Source organism: Diabrotica undecimpunctata, chromosome 3 (assembly GCF_040954645.1).
Source record: "Diabrotica undecimpunctata isolate CICGRU chromosome 3, icDiaUnde3, whole genome shotgun sequence".
NCBI classification, from domain to species: domain Eukaryota; kingdom Metazoa; phylum Arthropoda; class Insecta; order Coleoptera; family Chrysomelidae; genus Diabrotica; species Diabrotica undecimpunctata.
Genome location: NC_092805.1, coordinates 32,957,654 through 32,983,410, shown reverse-complemented (window position 1 = coordinate 32,983,410; position 25,757 = coordinate 32,957,654). Strand labels below are relative to the sequence as shown.

Sequence of the window (25,757 nt, the reverse complement as noted above, 5' to 3'; positions counted from 1 at the left end):
CAGGCAGTTGTTAACTTAAACCTGCTTAGAATAAATATATGATAACTTAAAACGAATTGATCGAGAGAAATGAATCGATGTGAAGAACCGCTATTTCGTGACGCCACCCGTGACGCGTTCTCGTGGAGCTAGTTCCGTGACGTTCCCCTCAGCATTTTACTCTAGAGAAAAAGTAATACAACGCCAGTATAGAAGCTTCGTTTCAATAATGACTTTTAAAGCTTCAAATAGATGGTTGGAAAAGTTTTGTCAAAGACAGCATAAACTTTAAAACAATTTAAATTAAGTCTACTTATCAAAAGATTTTTATTTTCTTTGCCAGATTTTTTTATCCTGCAATGCTAAACAAGAAGTTGGTCCTGTAAACTGACAATAAAATTGTTCCAGTAAAAAAACTCAAAAACAAAACAAAAATTGAAAATTTTATGCAAATATAAAGGTAGATAAGGAAACATATCGGCTAATATAGTTCACGGATGGACCTAGAACTGTCCACAGTACTCCATAGTACTAATTATAACAAATCTTAGGGCCTAGGTTAATATACAGCTGTGCTCCAGGCTGCAGTTTTTGCTGTGGTGGCCTGCATTGATAAAATTATGGAAGGGGCTCCAAAACAAAGAGAAAAGAAGAATCATCAAAAGAGACACTCAAGGACAAATACAGACTAAGAAAATAATCAAGAATATTGATAAAAAACTCGTACAAGTTAGTTAATAGGCAGTGCCGGAGCGTATTTTGTTGATTCTCTTGTCGCGTTTACCAGTGAGAGCATAAAATACAGTGCCGAGCATATAATCAGGGCCACCCTGTAATTTGAAGTTATTTTAGAAATTTTTATTTTTTTGGCAATTTTAAAATTACTTATTAATTATTACAATTCTTGGGAATTACAAATTCTTAAATAATATGCACTACATGAATGAATGTATGAATCACTACAAGAAAAGGGGGACAGCTTTGGACTACACAAAAAGGTTAAAGAAATTTCGAATATATACAAGAAACACCACGAGACAAACCTGAAAAATGATCAAGGCGACTACATACATATCCAGGAAGAACTAGCTAAAATCTGGACAGATTATGCTTCGTCCCTCTTTGCAGACAACAGACCGAATCTGCCAACTACTAACCTATCTACAGAAACTTTGTCCGGTCCTCCGATTATTCGCGCCGAGGTGGAGTACGCTATAAAAATAGCAAAACTGGGCAAGGCCCCTGGACCGGATGGCATTACTACGGAAGCCCTAAAACTGTTGGATGATGACAACATCGACACTCTGGTAACAATCTTCAATGCCATATATGACACCGGCCACATTCCAACGGATTGGCTTTGTTCAACCTTCATAATGATCCCTAAATCACAAAGAGCGACAAGGTACAAGGACCACAGACTGATTAGCTTGATGAGTCATTTACTTAAAATATTTCTTCGCATACTCCACACAAGAATGTTCAGAAAACTAGAAGAGCTGAGCGGCGAGACACAATTTGGTTTCAAGAAGGGACTCGGGACGCGCGAAGCATCATTCTGCTTGAATACCCTGGTACAAAACTGTATGGACCAACGAAAAGATATAGTCATCACATTCCTCGACTACGAAAAAGCTTTTGACACCGTAAAACACGATGAAATAATAAAAATGCTACACAATGCTGATATTGATGAGAAAGATATAAGAGTTATCCAGAATCTCTATTGGAATCAAAAGGCACGTGTGAGGCTGAACAAATCAACAAACACAGAGGAATTCGAAATTTTACGAGGGGTGCGACAGGGGTGTATTTTGTCTCCTATGCTGTTCAACCTCTATGTGGAGAATGTTTTTGCAGAGGCACTTGAAGGCACTGATTGTGGTATAAAGGTCAACGGGTACCCGATAAATAACATTCGTTACGCTGACGACACCGCAATAATCACAGATAACGAACATGATATGCAGTTGATACTAAATAAAATAAACACCACAGGAAAAACATATGGCCTGAAGATAAATGCTGGAAAAACAAAATGCATGACAATAAGAAAGGGCGCATTTTTCAGAGTACAACTGCACGTAGATAATGCTCCAATCGAGCAAGTGAAAACATTCAAATACTTGGGAATGATGGTGAATGACCAATGGGATCCTCAACAAGAAATAAAATGCCGTACCGAACAAGCAAGACAAGCTTTTCTTAAATTTAAACCGCTACTTTGTAACCGCAATCTTTCCTTCAATCTCCGTTACAGAATGGTTAAGTGCTATGTATGGTCCATATTGTTATACGGCATGGAGACATGGACGTTGAAAATATCTTCCATTAACAAGTTGGAAGCCTTCGAAATGTGGACCTTGCGAAGAATGTTCCGCATACCATGGACAGATAGGGGTGAGAAACGAGGAAGTCCTAAGAAGAGCAAATACTGAGAGAGATTTGCTCAGCTTGATCAAGGCACGAAAGATTGGATACCTGGGCCACATCCTGAGAGGGGAAAAATACGCAATCCCTCAACTAATTATCCAAGGAAAGATTGAGGGCAAGAGAGGAGTAGGTCGCAAACAAATGTCGTGGCTGCGAAATATAAAGAACTGGACAGGCGTAACTAACACTGGCGAACTTTTGCATGCCGCAAAAGACAGACGTCTGACCTTAAGATAATTCGCCAACGTACTATAGGTGCACGGCACCATAAGAAGAAATAATATGCCGACAATCTTGTGTTATATTTCTCTATAAATAATTATTGTTAAATATTGTTAAAATAATTTGTTCCAGTTATTTTCCCCTTGTAATATTTGATTGAGACTGGCATACATGCACCAAACAATTTTTCTTGTTTTGGAAAAGAATTTTTATATCTTGTAAATATCTGTATAGATATATTGTCCTCTCTGTAGGATTGGTAAATATTTTAACTGTAGGCATAATTAAATTAACTATGCAAAAATAATGTAAAATGAGTACACGTGTCGGTGTTAAATTTGAAATATGGTACGCCTATTCGCTTGTTTTGTACACAATTTATTGCTATCTACATAGTGATAAAGAAATGCACTCCACTTGTGAACTACTTTCTGTACAAACACGACTAACAATAAGTGTCTTTTATAAAAACCACAAGTTGTAAAGTGATTATAATTTTAATTGAATCGAAAATATACTCATATACTCGTATAGTCTAGGCGGGATCTGTTTTGGATTGGACATTTTCCATAGGAAGCTATTTTTTTGCTGGAATCCCTTCAGGATGTGCCCAATATCGATAATCACGATATGCGCCAGTCGCAAACCCTGTGCTAAATTTTTTATTTAACAAAATCTAAAAACAATTGAAAATTTCTCATTTTTTTTCTCCTATTTTCGTTTATAATTCGGAAAATATTGATCCTAGAGAAAAAATCATAACAAGTTAAAAGTTTCGTTATTCAATTCTACACCATATTTCGTTAGCTAGAAATTGAAAATTTAATGTTTATTGTTGAAAAATAGCAATAATTGGAAAAAAAAGTACAAAAAAATGAAGTTAATCCTTTAAATGTTTTCGACTTTCTAACCTTGACTTACAAGCTTCATATTCCGCCTAGAAAAACTTTTTAATATATTTAAAACGTGTGCTAAATTTTGTTAAGATCGGTCGGATAGGTTTTGCATAATAATTTTGCAACCCAGCCTACTGGAAAAAAATCACAAATTTTCAAATTTATAGTAGACCTTAAATAAGGCCCTCAGATAGATGCAAATTTTTTTACACATAAAGGAAAGCTCAAACTTTCAAACGCTTTTTGTAAAATTCAAATCGGTTCTCTAGGAGAGCATAGAAAATTTTTTAAAGTTTTAAACATTTTTTATATATATTAGGCTTATAAACAAATTGAATAACTTTACGAGCTTTAAACATATCAATTTAAAAATTTATACACTTAAAGAACATTAAAAGACGCTTCTTTGCTTCTTAAAAAAAAGATACATTCGGCTTACTGGTTGCCGAGATATTGAAGGTCAAAGTTGGTATACATTTGATGTGTAACCATAAGTGATAGAGGGCTCGTTTTTAAACAAATACCCTCGTCTTGTCAAGTACTTTTTATATGAAAAGTTTTACGTAATGCGCTTCATGGCAACATCCATAAAAAAGACAAATAAAAAACCTTTTTGGCGTAAAATGTCGCTCGGAATGCATGAGAGATGATGGTGGGGACATTAACTCGAAATGTGAATCGACGAGTTCAAAATCATAGCGCGCGCTAAAAATTGCATTATCTCGGCATCTTTTCTTCATGCATTTTTTTAGCTTGCAATTTATACATTGATGTAAATTGTTACTTTTAGTAAAAAAATATATATTTATAAATTGCTAATAAATAATTTAAATTGTTAAAACAAAGGCGAACGAAAAAAAATTTTTTTTTTTTTCATAAATAAATTTATTTTGACTCAATCTTCAATAATTTTTTTTTAAAGTCTTTTTCTTTTTTTTTGGAAGGACAATAATCTTCAGGCCTTATTTCTTCATCAAAACCTTCATTTTCCATTTGAATATCTTCATCATCGATCTGTAAATTTAATGTTTCTTCTCCTTCATCTGTAGCTTTATCTTATGCCTCTAGAAAATCTAAGGAATCCATCGACTCCATATCCATATTTGAGACCATGTTTGATACAACTGCATGTTTTTGTACAAAGTTTTTTACATTTGCAATGTAAATATTCAATTTGTTTATAAGCCTAAAAAATGTTTAAAAAAAATTTCTAGGCTCTCCTAGTGAACCGATTTGAATTTTACAAAAAGCGTTTGAAAATTTGAGCCTTCCTTTATATGTAAAAAAATTTGCAACTATCTGAGAGCCTTATTTAGGGCCTACTATAAATTTGAAAATTTGCGATTTTTTTTAGTAGGCTGGATTGCAAAATTATTATGCAAAACCTATCCGACCGATCTTAACAAAATTTAGCACACGTTTTAAACATATTAAAAAGTTTTTCTAGGCGGAATATGAAGCTTGTAAGTCAAGTTTAGAAAGTCGAAAACATTTAAAGGATTAACTTCATTTTCTTGTACTTTTTTTCCAATTATTGCTATTTTTTCAACAATAAACATTAAATTTTCAATTTCTAGCTAACGAAATATTGTGTAAAATTAAATAACGAAACTTTTAACTTTTTATAATTTTTTCTCTAGGATCAATATTTTCCGAATTATAAACGAAAATAGGAGCAAAAAAATAAGAAATTTTCAATTGTTTTCAGATTTTGTTAAATAAAAAATTTAGCACAGGGTTTACGACTGGCGCATATCGTGATTATCGATATTGGGCACATCCTGAAGGGATTCCAGCAAAAAAATAGCTTCCTATGGAAAATGTCCATTATGGTCTGAATTTCTACAGATCCCGCCTAGTCTAGTAATGTATGCAAGGGCACTGCTTTAAAAAGTACATTTAAAATAATTTTTAATCTTAATATTTACTTTCCATACAATATTATTCAGAATATCATTTATCTCTCTTTCTCATTATATATCTCCGTCACTTCGTTTATTCTTTAGTCCAGGCTCTTACTATTTCCTAGTTTGCAACTTTTTGATCCTGTGCATAATCAACCAACATTACTTACAGTGCACAGATTCTAAATATGCCGGTGGGAAATGGCTTCTATGCGTTGTATTATAGTTGGTGTATGAGAGAAAAAGTTTTCGAAATAATGAAATAACAATTTTTATATTATTATTTGTTATTTCATTATTTTAAAAACTTTCTCTCATACATCGACTATAATACAGCGCATAGAAGCCATCTCCCACCGGCACATTTAGAATCTGTGCACTGTACATTTGGTGCCAGTTTAGTTATAGACCAATAGAAGTTTTTTAGCTATGTTTTTCTTTGTCATCGTCGTTGGTTATTTCCCATTATAAAAAAAAATAGTCGGAAGAGACGTGAAAAGTATACCATAGCTACAAACCTTTAACCAAAGTCGTCTCGCCCAGTCTGACAGACCCGATGAGACTTTGTTGCTCAATTTCTTATTACTAAGAGTGTTACTAAGAGTTTTTGTTTCCCTCAAAAGCTTGCATTAGTATCTTCATAAGGTTTGTAATATCTTATGGGTGTAAGAATTGGCGAGAAAAGTTGTGTAATAGCATACCAGCGTTTAAATTTAAAAAAAAATAAGTTACCTACAGTAGCAATATTTACATGTTACTTAAATTGAAATGTACCATTTGTATTGATTAGACTAAAATAAAATGTGTTAATTCGCAAAATAATTAATCTCTTGCACAAATATTGTTAGAATTTTAAACCTTTGACCTCACTCTTTATGCAATTAAAATAATAAACTGGCAAACATAAAATTATGGACACGCAGTAATTTTAAAATCCTTCTAAATCGAGTAAGCGAAACTTTAGCATTTAACAACATAATACCCGAACATCAGGTTAGTTTCTGTTAAAACTATTCAATTATTCAATAGTGTCATAGAATAGTAAATAAAATCAGAAAAAGTTTGGAAGAAGAGACTATGTGTGCCTCAAAATAACCTTGGTTAACATTTTTTCCCGCCGCCCTCTCTACAAAATTATGTACAAAGAATTAATTGTATTTGTATGTAATTCATATTTTTATATTTCATATTCACACTTTTATACTAAATTTTACAATAATTTGTTTTAAGCGTCCGCATTATGGAGCTGATTTCATTACGCCCGATAAAGGTCTATGGTTACCATGGAAACGACATGCACTACTATTATCTTTTCGACACATCGCCCTACGGCGCAGAGCTATGGCGTTTATACGGGCGTTTAGAAAGCAACCCCGAGATAAAACTTACCACTAGATTTCTTAATTATTTCACGAAGATACGTACTACACAATTGTTTTGTATTGTTTAAGTTAAGTTGAAATAATAAGAAATGACAATGAGGGTGTGTGATTTAATGAAACAGGTCACAGGTGAACAAGGTAACATTAAAAAAAATTAACGACGTATGTCGATATTGAATTGAAGACAAGTACAGCCTGGTTATAAAAATCGAGCGGGGTTTACGCGGAAGTTTGAGTCAAATATATACAACACTACGTTATGGTTGCGCGTATGTGAAGAGAAAACTCGTTATTTTGTTGTTGGTTATTTGGTGTACGTGATTTAATAAATCTGGCCGAAAAGGTGAAAAAACACGAAAACTCTGCCAAATATATGAACAATAGCTGCTTCAAGCTATTAGGCAGAACTAATATCGCTGCTGGTTTAAGTAGTTCATATTCCGATTACATTCGTATGTACAACGAAGTGATATTAAAAAAACGTTACGGCCTATCAATAATTATCGATATTTTGAAGTTATGATGCAAACAATGAGGACTGTGTTTATAACTAGTTGATTACACTAAAAAAAAAATAGATTCCACACTATCTATTTACTTAAAAGAAGCAGAAATAACACAAGAAAATGAAAATGTAATCGGTTGTTTACTTTTTTTACATTTAATAATAGTGTCATATGGTTTATAAAATAAATAAAGTTTTGATTATTTTAATAACGATACAAATGACAACTGTAAAATCTAAAAGATTTTTCTCTACTTTGAAATTGATCGAGACGTTTCTAAGGAATAACAATGTCAGGAGAAAGACTGACGGCGCTTGCCATGTTGTCTATCGAAAAAACTTTTTTACTTATGTTAATGAAATGAAAAAGTTTATAAAAAAACAGAAGGATTGAGTTTAATTTTAACAAGTAGGATTTTGGAAAGTACCTATTTATTTTTTTATATTCTCGAATCAGCGCCCCCTGAACAAAATTATCACCAGCCGCTACTGATTCCTAGGAAATTTCTATTTAATAGAAGTTAATCCACTTATAACAGATTTTAAATTATCTACCACACAACTATAATAAGTCAGTATGTAAAAAGTTTGATCAACGTTTAAGTATTTTGTTGATGATGATAAAATATATGAAATAGTTATAGATTATGTTAATTTATCAAATATAAAGTAGGTGGATAAAGGAGGCAGGAAGTCGATATCTTAAAAATTTAGGTCAGCACTACTGAAAGCCTGCAAGTAAATCAAGTGTTATCGTTTTTTGAAAAAAAAAATATGCGGGCGCATTGTCAAAGTATATTAGGGATTAGCTTAGGGATGGACGTAAAAGATATAAAAGGAGGGCGAAAAACAGGTATAAATCAAAAATAGGATTTTTGACAGATGATACGAAGGTAAATTGCTAAACAACTAAACAAAATATCAAAAATAATAGAGAATGGTATTTTTGTTCTTTGTTACACATCATTTTATAACTTAAAATTTACGCTACTTTTCTACATAATCTCTGTTTATATCCAAACACTTTTTCAAGCGATGTTCCAACTTTTCTATACCCATGTTATAGAAGAATTCTACCTCCAATCCCTTGAGAAATCGGGTAACCTATTCCTTGACTTGATCATTGGTATTGAAGCGTAAGACACCCAAAAGTCACCCTTTAATTTTAAGAATAAGTGAATCACTTGGTGCTAAGTTCGAACTGTAGGGGGTAGGACACAAAATTCCAGCCAAAATCTCTCAGCAATTGTTCAGTTTGATGTGAGACATGAGGTCGAGGGTAGTCCTGGAGGAGCCTCGCACACTGGAGTATCGCTATCGCAGGCGGTTTTGGATCGCACGTCTCTTTCCCAGCGGACTGCGTTTGTTTGCACTTCTTCGGGTTCTGAGAAGTTGAGTGACGCCATTCATGTGCTTGCTGATTGGTTGCGGTACATTACCGTGGCACGGATAAATAAGACGAATAGAAAAAGAGATCTTACCGAAGAAGATACATATGACAAGAAGAAATGGCGATTTAAGTGTGGTAAACGGTAAACAGAATATCCTGTGTAAAGACAAGGATAAGTAGGTTCGATGATAAACTACGTAATTTTTAATTCTTAATTAAGATTAAGAATAAAAAAATTAGTGGCGTGAAACCTGTTACGATAATTACGGGGGCGGTCCAATACGTACTAAGCCTACAAAAGGAAAACGAAAATTTTGGAAAAGTCTCATTTTAGCTCGATCCACTCGAGCCAGCGATGCTGCTATTTCTTTAACCCGTATGAAAAATAAGTTTTCTCGAAGTGTGCAAAATAGTCCTGCGGGGTTACGATGAAGTCCTCATTCGACTCAAATTTCTGACCGGCGACTCGTATTAATATTAATTGTTCTTAAGTAAATCTGATAAAATATTCTTAAATTATATTCATAAATATTAATGAGTAGTAAACAAACAGTGTAAACAAACACACTGCCAGTGCCAGCAAGTTGAAATAAACAAACGAAATGACTTCAGAACATTGCGAAAAGTCACGTTTATTTGGATATTAATACGTATAAATAAAAGTTCTTAAATAGGAGATTCAATTGTATTATAATAATATATTGCTTCGCAACCGTTGGTGTTGCGTCAGTATTGTGTTTACAAATGTTTCGCTTACTATATTATGTGATTATAAACAAAAGTTAGTTATGAGTTACTATAATCATATAAGAAATAAATTGTATTTTAATATACCGTCAGTTACGCAGTAACCCAAAAGACACATTACTATAATACCAACATTATCTACTATTACAGTTTTCAAGTTTCAAAACAAAAAAAAGTCGCACGGGGCCAAATCTGGTGAATAATATGGATGAGACAGTAGTTAGTAGCCCAATTCGGCTTGTCATGTTCTTTCCACTTCTCCAGGTAGTCGATGTAATAAATTACATCGTGTGAATCGTAGAAAACGGTGGCGTTCATCTTTCCTTCTGATAGGACAGTATTCGCCATCTTCGGAGTACGTTAGTCGGATGATGTCCACTGTTTTGACTGTTCCTTGGTCTCTGGTGTGTACCAGTGGATCCATATTTCGTCGACGGTCACTAAACGACGCAGAAACTCATTCGCAGTGCGCTTAAACAGTGGCAAACACTGTTCTGAAGTGATCTTAAGGGTGTTTTGTACGGAGTGAGCAAACGCGGCATGCATCTCACCGACAGGTTTCTCAGGCTCAAAATTGTATGCAACATACGATCCAAGCGGTGTTTTGAGATGCCTACTGTCTCAGCTATCTTTAATCGGCGGTCTGCTATATGAGATCGTGGATTGCTGTCACGTTACCCTTCGTAATACCCGTTTTCGGGGCACCTGGGCGTGGCTTTTCAAAAACCGTGTGACCACGTTGAAACTCATTAAACGAATTTTTGACGGTCTCCATCAAAGGAGAATAGTCACCGTATCCGAGTCAGAAAGGCTGAAATTTTGACATTAGTCGCATACCAGAATGTACTTACTACAAGATAGTATATTTCCCTTGCGATAGTGGCACCATCGAACAGTCAGGTAAGTACCTATCTGACCACCCCCGTTTATAGCATATTACTTAGGTTTCGGTGTAAAACACATTTTTATGTGTAACCAATTATAAATTCAACATTTCTATTAATTTTGTAACAAACATTCAAAAACTTACCTTCGTGATTAAACGTGTTCAAATTACACCTTTGGATACCGGCGAAGCTGACTAACAATTTGAGGGCCTCCTTTCTGTTTAACTCTGTCGCGTAGTGGAGAACGCTGTTTCCTTCGGAATCTGTGGTGTGACATCTAGCACCATCGACCAAGAGAGCTTCCACGATCTCTATCGAAGAATTGTGGATCAATGCTAATTGCAGTGGAGTCTACAATTTAAAATGTAATTTTGAAAACATAGTTTAATAATACATGCTATATACTTATGTATTAGACAAAAGTGGTTCACTCTGATATTATGGGTAAATTATGTCTTAACAAAGAAAATAAGCTCCGTATTATTGAGATCAATTCAGTCAAATTATCTGGACCAGCCTTAGGAATTATCTTATTTAAAAAAAATCTTTAACAAATTAAATTTCGCAAAAACTATTCAAACACGATAAGCCCCTCAAGTTTAGGTACATTTAAACAATTTTTTAAGAGTAATGCAAAAGTTATTAACAATATTCAAAAATTGTTGTTCATTTTGCAATAACTGTTTTTTGTATTAATCGATTTTAATTTAGCATATGTCATTTTGTGTATCTTTTTTTAAAAAGTTGTCTGTTGACTTCAAATCTCTAAATAGACAAAATTTTAAGTTATGAACAAAATAACGAGTTTGACGTTTTGATCGTTTATTTAAAAATATTTCCATTAAAAAATTGATGAATCTCCAGATAATAGTCTGTTTGCAATATCTGATACAACAGTCAAACCTGTCTATATACTTGTGAGAAAACAAGGCATATTTTTTACTAACTTGTTTTGTCTATTATTGGTTGTAAGTCATCTTTCAAAAATTTTAGTACGGTAGATTTTTTAATATAATCTGAAAAACTCTATCACATACTTCTCCCTTATTTCCTCGTTTTTAGAACGATCCTGTTATATCTCAAAACTTATATACCAGTTCTCGTATGTGCAAGAGGACACAATAATACTTTGGGGTTTACCTGCTTCCAAATCAAGAGGGAATCCCTGGTGATAGAAAGTAAAACCCATTTTTTGTGGTTAGGAGTTACGTTGAATTCGGCTACGAGATAACACGTGTCGGAGGAAACCAAAACCGCACAGAAATTACTAGATAAAAGAATTAAAAATACTTACATAATCGTGACTGTTTGGTACGTCTACAGAATGTTTCAGGACTTTCAGCAAGAATAAATTCCGTTTGACTAGTTTGAAATTATTTGTTATAACTCCTATGTGAATTGGTCTGTAATAAAAAAAAAAGAAAAAATTATTAAATTGATAGTTTTTTTATTTTAGTAAAAATATAGTACTTAAGTAAATATTTGACTGCAAAAGCGTATTGCATATTTAGATATAAAATTTCGATATATTTTATGTGATATATTATTTCGATATATTTTCGCTTCATTATGAAATAAAGCGAAAAATATTCCACCCCCAGGCCCAACTTAGTTTTTCTAGTAAATCATTAGGTTTTTACACTGGCTATGATGTACTGGCTGTTATAAAGCGGTAGATCAAAAAAAAATTCTCTAAAAATATATTTTGGAAATGACACCCTACTTATGGGTTTTAGATCCTCTAACTACCAAGCGCCGCGAAACCCGAATATCGGTTGTCATTTTTTTCGATTATAACAGGTCTGTGTGTGCTAAAATTGCAGATGATTTGTTTAGTCTACAGTTCATTTATTGAAACTACGCCGCGTAATAAGGTTGGTTGTAAATATAGTAAATTGTATTGTGTTGTGTGTCGTAATGGCAGAAAGTTACGAAGAGGGGCAAGCGAAACTTTTGAAATGGTGGAATGAGTTATTATCAGACGAAGAACAAGAAATTTTAAAGTTCATAAACAATTCTTCAGATGATTTTTTTTTAATGGCATAGACATTAGTCATTCAGCCAGTTGCAATAGATTCTCCAATCAGACATATACACAACTCTATCCCTAATAGAAAACTAACGGATAATTAATAGAAGAATATACGACAAGGAAACTTACAGGGTCACTTGCTTCTCGTCTAGGGGCCCATCAAGACATTCTTAGTAGACAAACAAAACTGGACCACGGATAAGGTGTTATAACATTTAGGGTAAACAAAATATACAAATCTAAATTTCCACACGATCCTGAAAAATTCCATTCTCGCGTACAAAGTCTATAGAACTGTGCATGTGTCTGACAAGAAATCTATAATGATATTATATATTTGTTGTGAGTCTGTAGCCAGTAGCGACTGGATATTGAATGGTGCATACATATTAAGTTCAATTAATTTTTTGTAGAGAGAGTTTGAATGCTGTTGAAACTTAGGACATTCAAAAAAGATGTGATCAAGATCACCTAGTTTTCCGCAATGTTCGCAATTATCATCTTCAATCACATTTATTTTATATAAATGACTTGGATAACACGCATGTCCAAAGCGTAGTCTATTTATGGTAGTTATATATTTACGTGAAGATTTAAAATTCTTAAACCATATCAAATGTTGACTCTAATGAAAGTGCATTGCATTTAGAACCCAGTAAGAAAAAATTAAAAAGGTAATTAATTATTATGTGAAACTTATCACCAAAAAACTTATTGACTTATTTTCATTTTTGTTGCGTTGTTTACGGCTTAAGGATTAAATATTTGTATGTAGTTGAGTTTTAGTTAACCATTTTTAAATCTAAATATAAACGTTTCAATGTTTCTAAAACTATAGTTCCATAGTTCCGTCTTCAGGATTTTTCCAACTTAAACATAATTTTTAGGTTCCCTATAAATGCAAAGATTTCTATTGATGAGTTTCCGGCCAACACATCAATACCTTCAGTTTCCACTAGTAACTGCGAAACACGTATAAACATTGAAAGATCTATTATTACACTCCAATATATCTTCAAGTAGTGATTCTGACGATTTTTCACGAGAAATAAATCCGAGACACCAAGGTAAATATAACTTTATTTTGGGATCAATTAAATATGCTCACTTTTTTTGTTCTTTGTCCAGCCGATCAGTCAATTACAGTTGTTTTCTTTTTAGAAATGAATATGCCTATCCTAGGGATAAGCCATCCTGATGCGCAGCTCTCTACTCCTAGAGGGAGAAAGGTCCCAATAATTCTAAAAGAGCAACGTCAGTCTTCTGTTGATAAAGTCATTGATGAAGTTGTAGCTCAGTTTTGTCCCAAGAATATTAAAAATGAAAATGATGAAGAGCTTTTACAAATGAACTAAACTGTTTTCCGAATGGTTTTCATTAAAAAATTTCAATTTTGATGTAGATCATGTCGGTATTACAACACAGATATGCTCAACAAACCAAAGACAAACCTATGACAGTAAATTCGCGATTACACAGATGGAAAGATACTAACAGGGACAAAACTACCACATTCTTTGGAATGTATATCGTTCATTTGGAAGAAGAGGGTTACATCTCAAAATGTTAAAGTTTTTTTTTATTGCATCAATAGCCAAATAATGTCTTCTGCTATAGAAAAAATGGTTACATGTGTAAGTACGCTAGTTTCCGAGAGATGGCAGATGCAACTCTTTGTCGTTCCCCGAATTTAACGAGTTGATTATGAAAAATACAGTTATATTTCAGTATGTACTTGACCTTTTTTTACTGAACGTTATTCGTTTTAGAGAATACAGTTATATCTTTAAATATAATTGACAAAAGATAAGCTTATATAATTAAAAGGGTGATATTTGTGCTTGGACTCATTTTTCTCAAAGGTAATATTATTTTTATACATTTATTTTTGGTATATAGAGTTATAAGTAAAGATATACCCATTTTTCTTAAAAGTATAACGATAAAAGTGAATAGCATGTTCTAATAGAAAGTTACTTTCTTAGTTGTAACTTTCTTTTAGATAATATATCATAAAATAGAAGCAACGTAGTGTGCGTAAAAAGTAGTTTTGTGAAATGTAACCTTATTGTTTAAAGATACATATTTTGTTATATTTGAATTATCTTTTTTTTGCATTGGGTAAATTATTATAACTTTATCGTATTATATATACATATATATATATATATATATATATATATATATATATATATATATATATATATATAATAACTATATTGTATATAGTAGTATTATTTTAGGATTAATTTAATTAGACCATAATGCTTAATAGCAGCCGTACGAATTGTATTTTTGCAAATCTTGAAAATGATGAAGATAGTCAAGGCAATTATACTCAAGGTAATTCGGACAATTCTTTTAAAGATGCACAAAACATAATGTATGATAAATGTAATACAGTAAATACTATAGAAGCGACACCAACAACAAAGTGGGTGGTGGAACATTTTGACAAGGAAAATTTAGACAATTCTCCTGTTGTTAAGTTCTTATTTAGATCGAAAAAATACAGATTTTTTGTATAAAGAATATTATTTTAGATTTTATTAATAATACAGACCCATCTGAAAAAATCTTCAGCAGCCCTATTATGATAAATGATGACACATGTTTCACTGGAAATAATAATTTTTTGGGTAAGATAAAATACAAAGATACACTGCTTTAAAGTTACTAAAAATGTGAATATTATTATAAGTGGTATTATTCTTATTTTTAGAAACTCAATTACCTAAAAAAGCTATGGATACAGATACTTCATCTTCAAGCAGTGACTCATCTTCAATCAGTAACTCATCATCAAGAAGTAAGTCATCATCTAGTAGTAAGTCATCATCTAGCAGTAACACAACTTCGGATACAGACAACAGTTCACAACATTCTAAAACCGATCCTTATGGATCAGATGACAGCATGCAGATCCTCTTTTTAATCCACCTGCCATTACAAGGCAAGTTAAATTAACAACAGGTAATGCAATTAAAAAAAGAAAAGTTAAACATCCTTCAAACAATAAAAAGGTGGGTAGGAAGAAACTTCGGCAGCCTACAACGTGGCAACAGGTAGACTCAAAGAGATTGCGAAATGGCGGAGAAGCCTATTTATCTACCAGAATTGTTAAAAATTCAAACGACACAAAAACCAAATCCAAAATATTACAGCCAGCTAAAACCCTTTTACCACCCTGCGGAAATAAATGCAAGTTCAAGTGTTCCGAAAAATTAGACGAAGCACAGAGAAACAAAATATTTAAAACATACTGCTCACCCAGCCCTATTTTGCCCATAAAATCAATAACTCATAAATTTTTTGTCTCCGGACATGCGACAGAGTGAAGGGAATAGTGTCCACGCTATGATAGAAAAACAGATAAAAAAATATAAAAAATGAAGTCCAATATACGTACCTGACCAATATGAGTGCATTATTCGGACAGCTAAAAAAACTGGAAGTCCATATATAAAGTACATGAAATGGGTTTTAATGACGTGTTTTATCTTAAAGCTTTGTCTGCAGACTTACACCTTACTATTCCCAAAAATTTTAAAATATCTGATGTGAGGATCTTGATGTTAGATAGCAACAATCCTACTATTCTTTATTATAAATCATCTTTTAATCAAGCAGAATGTGATCAAGTGGGAATTGTGCGTTCTAGGCGTAAAATTAATATCAATAATATTGCTTTAAAGAAAGCTTTTACAACAAAGTGGGAATCACTGAAGCTAAGATAAATGGACTGTTGTCTTTAATAGAAAAAAAGCGATGTGTTCCTGAAGACTATTTAAGTTTTTATAAAAATTTGTAAAGAAAAACAATCGTTATTATTATTACTTTATGTTTCATATTGTGTTGTGTAATGGATACGAACTAGTTACGTAGTTTTTTTATGTTTTATTAATCAGTTTTATTAAAAAATATTGATTTAATGGCATTTTTAATAATACTTTACCAATACAATTTCTAAAATGTAACTTTATGAGCAAAATCAATTTCTTCAAAAGATTTCTTTATTCGAGAGGGTTATATCTAAGTTTTTCTTCTAAACCTGATATCTTAAAAAAACAAAAATTTGTCAGGGCGATTAAAAGATCAGAAATCTATCATACTCAATCATTAAATCCTACAATATCAATAAACACTGCACAATATAAATGAAATAAATTGATGAGAATTTTAAAACCTCTCTACTGAAAAAATGAAAATTCTTAGATATAACCCTCTTCTTCCAAATGAACGATATGGGTATAGCAAGGTTGCCAAAAATGATGGATTACTGGTCTCCGAATCCATTATATAGCAATCAGGTATCGTATAAAATGTCAAGAAACCAATTCGAATTAATTCTCAGAATGCTACATTTCAACGATAATGAAATGAATTAATATAAGGTTGAATGCTTGAATAAATGAACTTTGAAAAATTAAAGGCAAATATCGAGCACAATTTTAATAATCAAATCTTGCCCAAGTACTTTCGCTTTCTACAGCATCATCAGGGGCATTTCGTCAAATTTGGGCTGTCCAGCCCAAGTCCAGCCCAGCAAGGCTGGACCAGCTTCATCCACCAAGATCTGAAGATGGAGACAGTAGAACAACTGATTGTCAAATGTGCCAGCAGACATAAACACCGTCGACTCCAATATCGAGATCATCCAACTCTTCAACAATACAGATATAAAAAGAAAGCTCAAGATGACAAACCCTTCGAGTTAGTGAAGTAAAAATGGTTAGCGTAAAAGCAGAGCGTTGTATGACCTCAATATACCTGCGTAATGTGTAAATATTACTGTAAGTTAGTATCTATAGAAATATTACTGAATAAAGTAAAATGACAACTGTAACAATTTAGGTTAAAATAGAACTGCTCACTACTCTTTCTGATCAGATTGTAGTACAAAGTACCATCAGCTTGTTGGTAAAATAATAAAAATGTCTCATGAAAAATGATCAATTTTTGATATTATGTATCTCCCTTTTTAGTTTTTGTGTAGCATTATTTAGACTAGTTTTGTCTCATGGATCTCTGTATTGCTGCCATTTTTTTCTCAACTTCCTTTTTTCTACTATGGGTTCTCTGATTTCTTTTGGATAGTTGTTCCCTTTTCTTCTAGCAGTTATTGTGGGAGTATTTTCCCAAGCTACCTGTTGGATATTTTTTATAAAAAATTCTAATTCGTCATCAAGTTGCCTCGTGTTTCTCAATGGCACAGCAAGATTAATTTTGTGTTCAAGGTTTATTTTGAAGCTCTTCCAGTCAGTTCTTTTATTAGTCAATATTGGATTGGAAAGTTTATTTTACAAAATCTAAAAAAATAATGAATGTACAGAGACAAATAGAATAGTAAAAAGACTGGTAGGAACACTTCTCCTTCTTGGATTTTGTTTGGTTCTAAAATTCTTCTGAGAATTCTCATTCCTGCATTTTTAGTAATTTTTAGTCATAAGTTATCTTGTGTTGGTTCATTCATTCATCTATTTATTATTATTTTAAATGTTTATGTTTTAAATGTTTAAATATTATTATTATTATTATTTTAAATATTTATGAACATACACATTACTCAAATCTTTTAAAGTCAATGATCATTTTTAGATGCCAATCTAGTTTAAAATTGTTTTAAATATCCTGCGAAAATATTTAAAACCAATTATCAACAAAAAAAATGATAAAAATGTAGTCAGTCATATTTTAACAAAAATGTTGCAAATTTTTAAAAAGTTTTGATATGGATATCAAAATACGTGACAGAAACGTTTTATTATTCTATTATCACAAGCTGAGTGTTGAGATGATATATTAAGGATTATAAATTTATTGTAAAATTTTTAAGACCGCAATCAATAATAATTATCAATGATCCATCAAAAAATTCGTCTTTTATCATTCATTTTTGAATGGAACTTCGGAGGATTAAGGTACTAAACAATTAGGAAGATAACATCAGACTCTGATGAAAGAGCTGCCGAAATTGAAATAAATGAACGATAGTGTTCTCTACATTCATTATAATATCAACCAGATATTCAAGCCAACAATTCCCTCATAAACCTTTCTCCCGACCAATGTCTCGTACCGATTCCGCGTAAATTGTTTGATAAAATAAGTAAGTTCGTGTTACCTTCTGGCTAAGGGCTAGTGTCCGGGTTTTCAGGTCCAGGCTACTTTCGTAGACGGGACCGACGGCTTTACGTACCCTCCGAAGCACGGTGACAGCTCAGTTAAATTAGAAATTAAAAATTTTCGAACCCAGGCTCTCCAGCTTGTTAAGCCAGTAAAATAGCTACTGAGCTACGGCTGCCAATTGTTTGAAAGACTGCTATGCTATGAATCAGAATAAAAGAACACACGCTTCCAGAAAACTGTAGTTCAGCTCACTAATTCGGCTTTAGCGCAAACCACTCGATGTAAAAAATGCTTAATGTAAAAAGATAATGTAAAGAAACAAAAAAAAATCCAAATAATTTGAAATCTGATTGCACAAACGTTGTATTAAAATTATCCTTAAATCTACTCTATTTACACTTGAGCAGACATGTTAAAAAGATTAGTGATCACTCGCTTTCCTTGCTTAAGACTCTAAAAGACAATTATACACAGATAGAGGTACATATTATAACCAAAAAATATGAGATCATTCGTATAAAAAGGATATGCCGCTGAGAACGAATGCGACGTACTGACAATCTTTCACCTGGCGAATGGTAAATGGAAAAATCTGGCAACTCTGCCTTACGCATCCCCACATCTCGCATCAAATCCGTGCTATGACAGGTTTTTTAAATGCAAAATGTGCATATATGTTCAATGTTCGCAAATGGTGTAGAGAATTCAGTGAAGGCAGAACGGAAATTCACGATAAAGGAGTAGGCTTTCAGTTTCAGACGAAATTGTCGAAAAAAAGTAGAACCAATATTGCTTGAAGATCAGAGGATTACCATTAACCAACGTACTTTGCGTATTTCTGAGACTTCCCACACCACAATTCATATTCAGTGATGTGAGGCTTCTCCATGACAACGCTCGACTTCATGTCTCACATCAAACTGAACAATTGCTAAGAGATTTTGCATGGACTGTTGTGCCCCTCTCCTATAGTCCGGACCTAGCACCAAGTGATTATCACTTATTTCCAAAATTGAAGGAACACTTGGGTTTCTTACGCTTCAGTACCGATGATGAAGTCAAGAAGAGGTTATTCGATTCCTCAATGGATTGGCGGTAGAATTCTGTAACATAGGGACAGAAAAGTTGGAGCATCATCTGCAAAATTGTTTGGATAGAAACGGCGATTATGTAGAACTAGTGATTTTGCTTCATTAATAACGAAGATGCTGTGTACTACCATTTTGGTTGTCGCCTTGTTTGTTTTTTCTTCCTTAATATATTCGTTGTATCCTCCCCTTTCATTTACTATGTCGCGTGTTAGAATTTGAGCAGTTGTTTATTTATTCTCAGCCACAGGCCTTCTTTAAGACAATAAATCAAAATTTGTCTTTAAGTTAAACTATTTTTATCCAAAGTGCCGTACGATATCTCGTATGTAACTATATGTTCATTAATAATGAAGATACTGTGTAGTGCCCGTTTGAGATCACGTTCTAGTACAAAAAGAAGAGCAGAAGTGTATAAAGAAGATAAGAATATACAGAGGATCAGATGTCGACTCCTATCATTACATGGTGGGCACGAGAATAAAACAACTAATACTTGAAAACAAAATAAAGGGAAAGAAACCATAAAGTAAGTAATGAATAAAGCAGCGAAATAATGTAACAAACTTAAGAATATAAAGATGAAAGAAGTTCAATAAGGATGTAAATGTTCACACGAGAAGCAACACAGATAGAGAACAACTATATAGATCAAAGAAAAACAGTAAAGAGAAAAGAGAAGAAAGCAGGTAGAAAATAAACTAAAAGACAAAAAGATATTACTACTACTAGAAACAAAAAATTAATAATCTTATGAAATCGTAGGCTTCCACGGCCAGAGTCAGAATTATAGTTTATTCGTCTTCCGGGTTTGGACCGTGTCATTTGTGAGTGACCCAAAAGTGGGTTCATCTCGACGTTTCGCTACAATTGTATGTAGCTTCTTCAGGAGAACAAAAAAGAGAAAAAAGAGAAAAAGAAAACAAAAGGCAGGAAGATGGGTAGTTAGCAACGGTAACTCAGTTACTCAACGCAACCAGAGGCGAATACTAACTACCAAGATGGGCAATTGGTCACAGTAACTCAACTACTTAACGCAGCCAGAGGTGAAAACCAAATGCCAGGACAGGGATTCACGTCCAACAGCTCAGAACACTAACGCGTCGAGAGGCGGGGAGTGAATCCATTGCCCATCTTGGTAGTTAGTATTCGCCTCTGGTTGCGTTGAGTAACTGAGTTACCGTTGCTAACTACCCATCTTCCTGCCTTTTGTTTTCTTTTTCTCTTTTTTCTCTTTTTTGTTCTCCTGAAGAAGCTACATACAATTGTAGCGAAACGTCGAGATGAACCCACTTTTGGGTCACTCACAAATGACACGGTCCAAACCCGGAAGACGAATAAACTATAATTAATAATCTTTACCATGGTGCCAGAAATGGGAGAGGAGGATGCCAACAAAAACCTATATTCTTTCTGAGTAACCAAAGACTCAATCTGCAAATCCGATATCGGATGATAAAATGTTATATCCACTATATTCTTCTTTATGGTGTCGAAGTCTGGACTGTTAATGTTGACTTAATGAGAAAACTGGAAGCTTTTGAGATGTGGCTTTTTAGGAGAATTTTGAAGATACCATGGACCGATCACATTACGAACGAAATGGTGTTGCATAGAATGGGAAGAGACAGAGAACTTTTGACTACCATTAAAATGCGAAAGACAGCATATTTGGGGCACATACTTAGAAATGATAAGTAGGAGTTGTTGCAGCTGATTATGAAGCGTAAAATCGAAGGAAAAAGGGGTCCTGGTGGACGACAAATATCCTGGCTGAAAAACATTCGCGACTGGACCGGGTTAAACACACAGACGCTCTTAAGAAAAGCAGAAGATAGAGACGAATTTGCAATGGTTATAGCCAACCTTTATTAGTGGAGACGGCACTAGAAGAAGAAGAACTAGAAAACTTACTAATTTATCTGATGTAAACGTAGTATTCTTTGTACTATATCATAGTCACTACTAATTATATCTTATTTATTATCGATTTTCTTACATACTAAATAATAATTTATTGTTTTCAACCTCCAAATGCATGTGAGGGCCTTAAGTACTTATCGACCTAAAGCATTTATCTCCCAATTCTTTATTTTTTATAAATCATTTAGGTGATTATAACTTCTACAGTATTAATGTATGTACTCACCATTAACTAGCACTCATATTTTTCTGTCTGTGTTTCGTTTACTTTTAATATTAAAAAAAAGGTAAATTCATATAAACAAAGATGTTTTGTCTGCATTTCACCTGCAGCTGGTATCGCTCAACTATATGTTTATATAATGTATTTTTTTTCAGGATTGAGTTTTTTTTTGTTCTCCCTCTCTTTACTGAATATGTACATCTCATGCTCCTTTTATTTCTTTTATCTCTTTCTCTTTTTCCCTCTCTCTTTCTCTTCACTAAGTTTTAGTTAACCAGCTTTATCAACCGGGTCATTTCACTTCCCTACTGGATTGTTACTACTCGCTTCTAGTTAATTCTTTCCCATTTTTATTTATCTTCTGTTTGATCTAATCGTTAAGCCCAGTTTTTTATCTTTGCGTATCGAAAAAAAAAATTAACCCGAAGTTAAAAAGACGACAAAATAGAATGCAGCAACTATAGCAAGTGGTTTTTATTACACATTACTTTTTTCTCGGTGGTTCTATAAATAACTGCTTATCATGAAAGCCATGATTTGCTAAACAAAAAAATTATCGAAATTTTTAATCTAGTAACTGACTTATCAAAAACTATCGAACTTTAAATTATGGGGAAATCACAAGATTTCATGTTACGAAATTGTTGTCAATTGCATTGAAATATATGAAATATTTCAAATAAACTTCCTTTTACTAAACCCCCTTGTATTACGAAATAGTCCTTTAAGTGCGGTAATCAATGTTATCACAAAATTTGAACCAAAAACCTTGTTATTATCACTAGTTTATAACTTTTATTTGTCATGCACTTATGCACTAATCACTTTAACAATTATTAAAGGGTATAATAGTTTGTATCAAAGTCTTTTATTATTATAATGCCTAATAAGACCTTAAGTGCGAATCTTCTTTGTACTATCTTATCAGACGTCTTATGTAGACAATCACCATGAAGGAAACAGTTTTTCGGTTTTTTATAAATAATAGTTTGCACCTGTCCAGAGAAATGTCGATCTATATAGAATATAATTACATTTTTCTGTACAGCTACATTTTGAAGGTGTCGAGCTGATTCATATTTATATTCGCATAAAAATCTAAGCATAAATTTATTAATAATAACAGCGCTACAGGCCTTATAGGCCCCTGGCTTCTAAAAACTTGGTTACTTCCCACCCTTTTTTTCGATCCCTTGCTTTCTCTCTCCAATTTCTCACGCCTATTTCTGACAAGTCTTGTTTTACTGCTTCCAATCACTTTGGGCTCGTATTTTTGCCGTAATTGGTGGTTTTCCATACATCCTCAGTATTTCTTTATTCGTTCATCTTCTCCAAATATTCTCTGCCGTCTTTATTCCTCCGAAGATTTTTCTGAGCACCTTTCTTTCCCTAATATATATTTCTTTTGAAATATTTATATTACATACTGCAACGAACATCACAATCACAGTATCTGTTCGAGAACATCCTGTCTTTACTTGATACAAAGAATTATCTAGAGACTTATAAAGTATAAGAGTACGAAATTTTCAGATCGAAACAGGGACATATATGACAACTGGGACAAAGATTAAATGAAATTCAAAGGTAAACTCCATAACCTCCACTCCATAGTCCAGTACAGAGCCGATACTAGCAACAGTGCAGTTCGTGCACGCAGGCGGCCAAACCAAAGAGCGGCCATAGGCCGCATCTAATTTTATCAATAAATCAATAAAAAAATCAAATTTTTCACGTATTTCTCAAAATAAAACTACTTTATCATAAGTTCATAAAATCATAAGCTATTGAAAAATCAAAATGCCCAAGTACCATTTTTTCGATAGCCTAGTTTAAGAAATAAAAGTGTAGTGCAAAATGTGTAGCCCATTATTGGTCTACTATTTACACACATAACGAGTAAGAATGGGATGGACAGCGTTCGGCAAACTTTCTTACGTTCTAAAAAATCAAACAATCCCTCTATACTTACGAAGCAAGGTATATAACTCCTGTATAAATAATACCGGTGCTCACCTACGGAGCACAGACATGGACATTTACACAGGCCAATTTGGATAGGATAAGGAAGGCACAAAGAGCGATGGAGAGACAAATGTTGGGTATATCACTTAAAGATAGAAAACGTAACCAGTGGATCAGAACCAGAACAAAGACAGTAGACGCGATAGAACAAGCAGCAAAACTGAAATGGAAATGGGCTGGACACAATGAACGTCTCCAAGACGGACGATGGAACAATGCCATCGGAAAGTGGCGTCCATACAATGCAAAGAGATCAAGAGGCAGACCACAGATGAGGTGGAAAGATGACATCAGGAAACAAGGAGGTCCCACATGGCAGAGAACAGCTCAAGATAGGGAAATATGGAGAGAACTGGGGGAGACCTACATCCAACAATGGACGGATAGAGAATAGGTTAAAAAAAAATTTACACACATTAACACGTTTACACATTGACACAATTTAATAGCAAAATTCGTGGCAGAGACCGCAATAGTTAAAAGGTTATTTTTTACTTAAAAGCGATACCAGCGTTGGCTTATTCATATACTGCTTATGCTTATTATGCATTATGCTTTGTAAATTAGAACTTAAAAATTATTTCGGCAAAGTTAAAGAAATGCAGCATCGGCATTTTATCTGCGACCAGTATATAAAAGATAAAGTAATTACTATTTAAATGGGAATAAGCCACAATTAAAGGTTAAATTACGTTTTACTCTCAACTTGAGAAAGGCAATCAGCCGAAACAGCTGTAGTAATAAGAATTTAAAATATATTTTGTGGAAGTTTTGAAAACAAAGTTTTCAGTGTTTTCATTTCGATGCGCATCGCCCCGCCTCGAATTTTCCCATTGCCTCTTGACCTGGAAATCCCTATTTACCGCTCGAACAGCGCATATAAATATTGGCGATTTTCGGGTCAGCCAGGTTAGTCCCTCACGGGCTCTCCGAGAGCTTAGTGCTCTCGGGGCTCTGCTTCCTGCATTTATTTTCCATGCTCTGCGGCTGAGAATTGTTTCAACTTAACTTGGTGTTTTATTTCGACGAAGAAATTGTCATGTAAGAAATATCTTGCCTTTTTCAAGGCAAGACACCGAAGATAAGTATTTTCCAACTCCATAACCCGAAAATGGACTTAAGTAGAGGAGCTCTCGACAGTATATTCGAAGCTCCCTACAGAGCACCCGGAGACAACAGAAGGTGGTTAGACCCTTAATTGTTCCCCCGAGGTGACAGTAGATGCGTTTTGTCATCATTAAGAATAAATAAAATATAAAAAATTCTCTAGAGGGGGCGGCGCATTAGGTCTTCTTTGCACGCGGGCTGACAGCTCACTAGAATCGGTTGAGTCCAGATATACTATACTGTGATTTACATATTTTTGGATTGGAACCTTTCTTTGAAAGAAAACAAATACTACGAGTTCGTATTATTATTTTGAACGTAGACCGTAGAATTAACACGACGTTTTCTTCCGTGCAAGCCCTGTGCATTGGTCGTAGTACAGATTAGCAAATTTCATTCGCCTTTCAAGCTTGAATGAGGGTTTGTAACGCATGTCAGGTTTTCGAGGAGATATGAGGGAGGAGATAAATACCGTACGGCGTACGGACGGTCAATTAATTATCTATATAAACGAAACGTATGTTCATTCCTATCAGACACACCAAAAAGCTTGGTCTGATAGCAGTATTGGTCAGGTTGGTCAGTTAGTCATAGTTCATGCTGAGTGTGAAAATGCTTCACTTATATTTAAGTTTAAAACGAAGTTAGCTGATTTCCATGATGACATGAACTTTGTCAACTACAAAAAATCGTTTCAGAATAAACAAACACACAGATTAAAATTTCATAACAACGAAATTGGTGACACTCAACACAAAACAATATAAATTCTTTTATTCGACTTATAAGTCGAAATACGTATCAACAGATACATAGACGCTTTGTACGTAAAATCAAATCTTTTCTGTCTTTTTCATTTTTAATTCCTATTATGTTTGACCTTAC

General features: G+C 33.5%; 1 protein-coding gene across 1 annotated transcript in view; it reads right to left on the bottom strand.

Annotated features, from left to right (window-relative positions):
• Nucleotides 1-25,757, bottom strand: part of LOC140436654 (uncharacterized) — a 65,787-nt gene that overhangs the window by 18,984 nt on the left and 21,046 nt on the right. The window contains exons 3-4 of the mRNA XM_072525655.1: nucleotides 11,640-11,748; nucleotides 10,489-10,696 (exon numbers count right to left, since the gene is read on the bottom strand). Coding sequence (XP_072381756.1) covers nucleotides 10,489-10,696; nucleotides 11,640-11,748 — 317 coding nt within the window. The remainder of the gene's footprint in view (nucleotides 1-10,488; nucleotides 10,697-11,639; nucleotides 11,749-25,757) is intronic.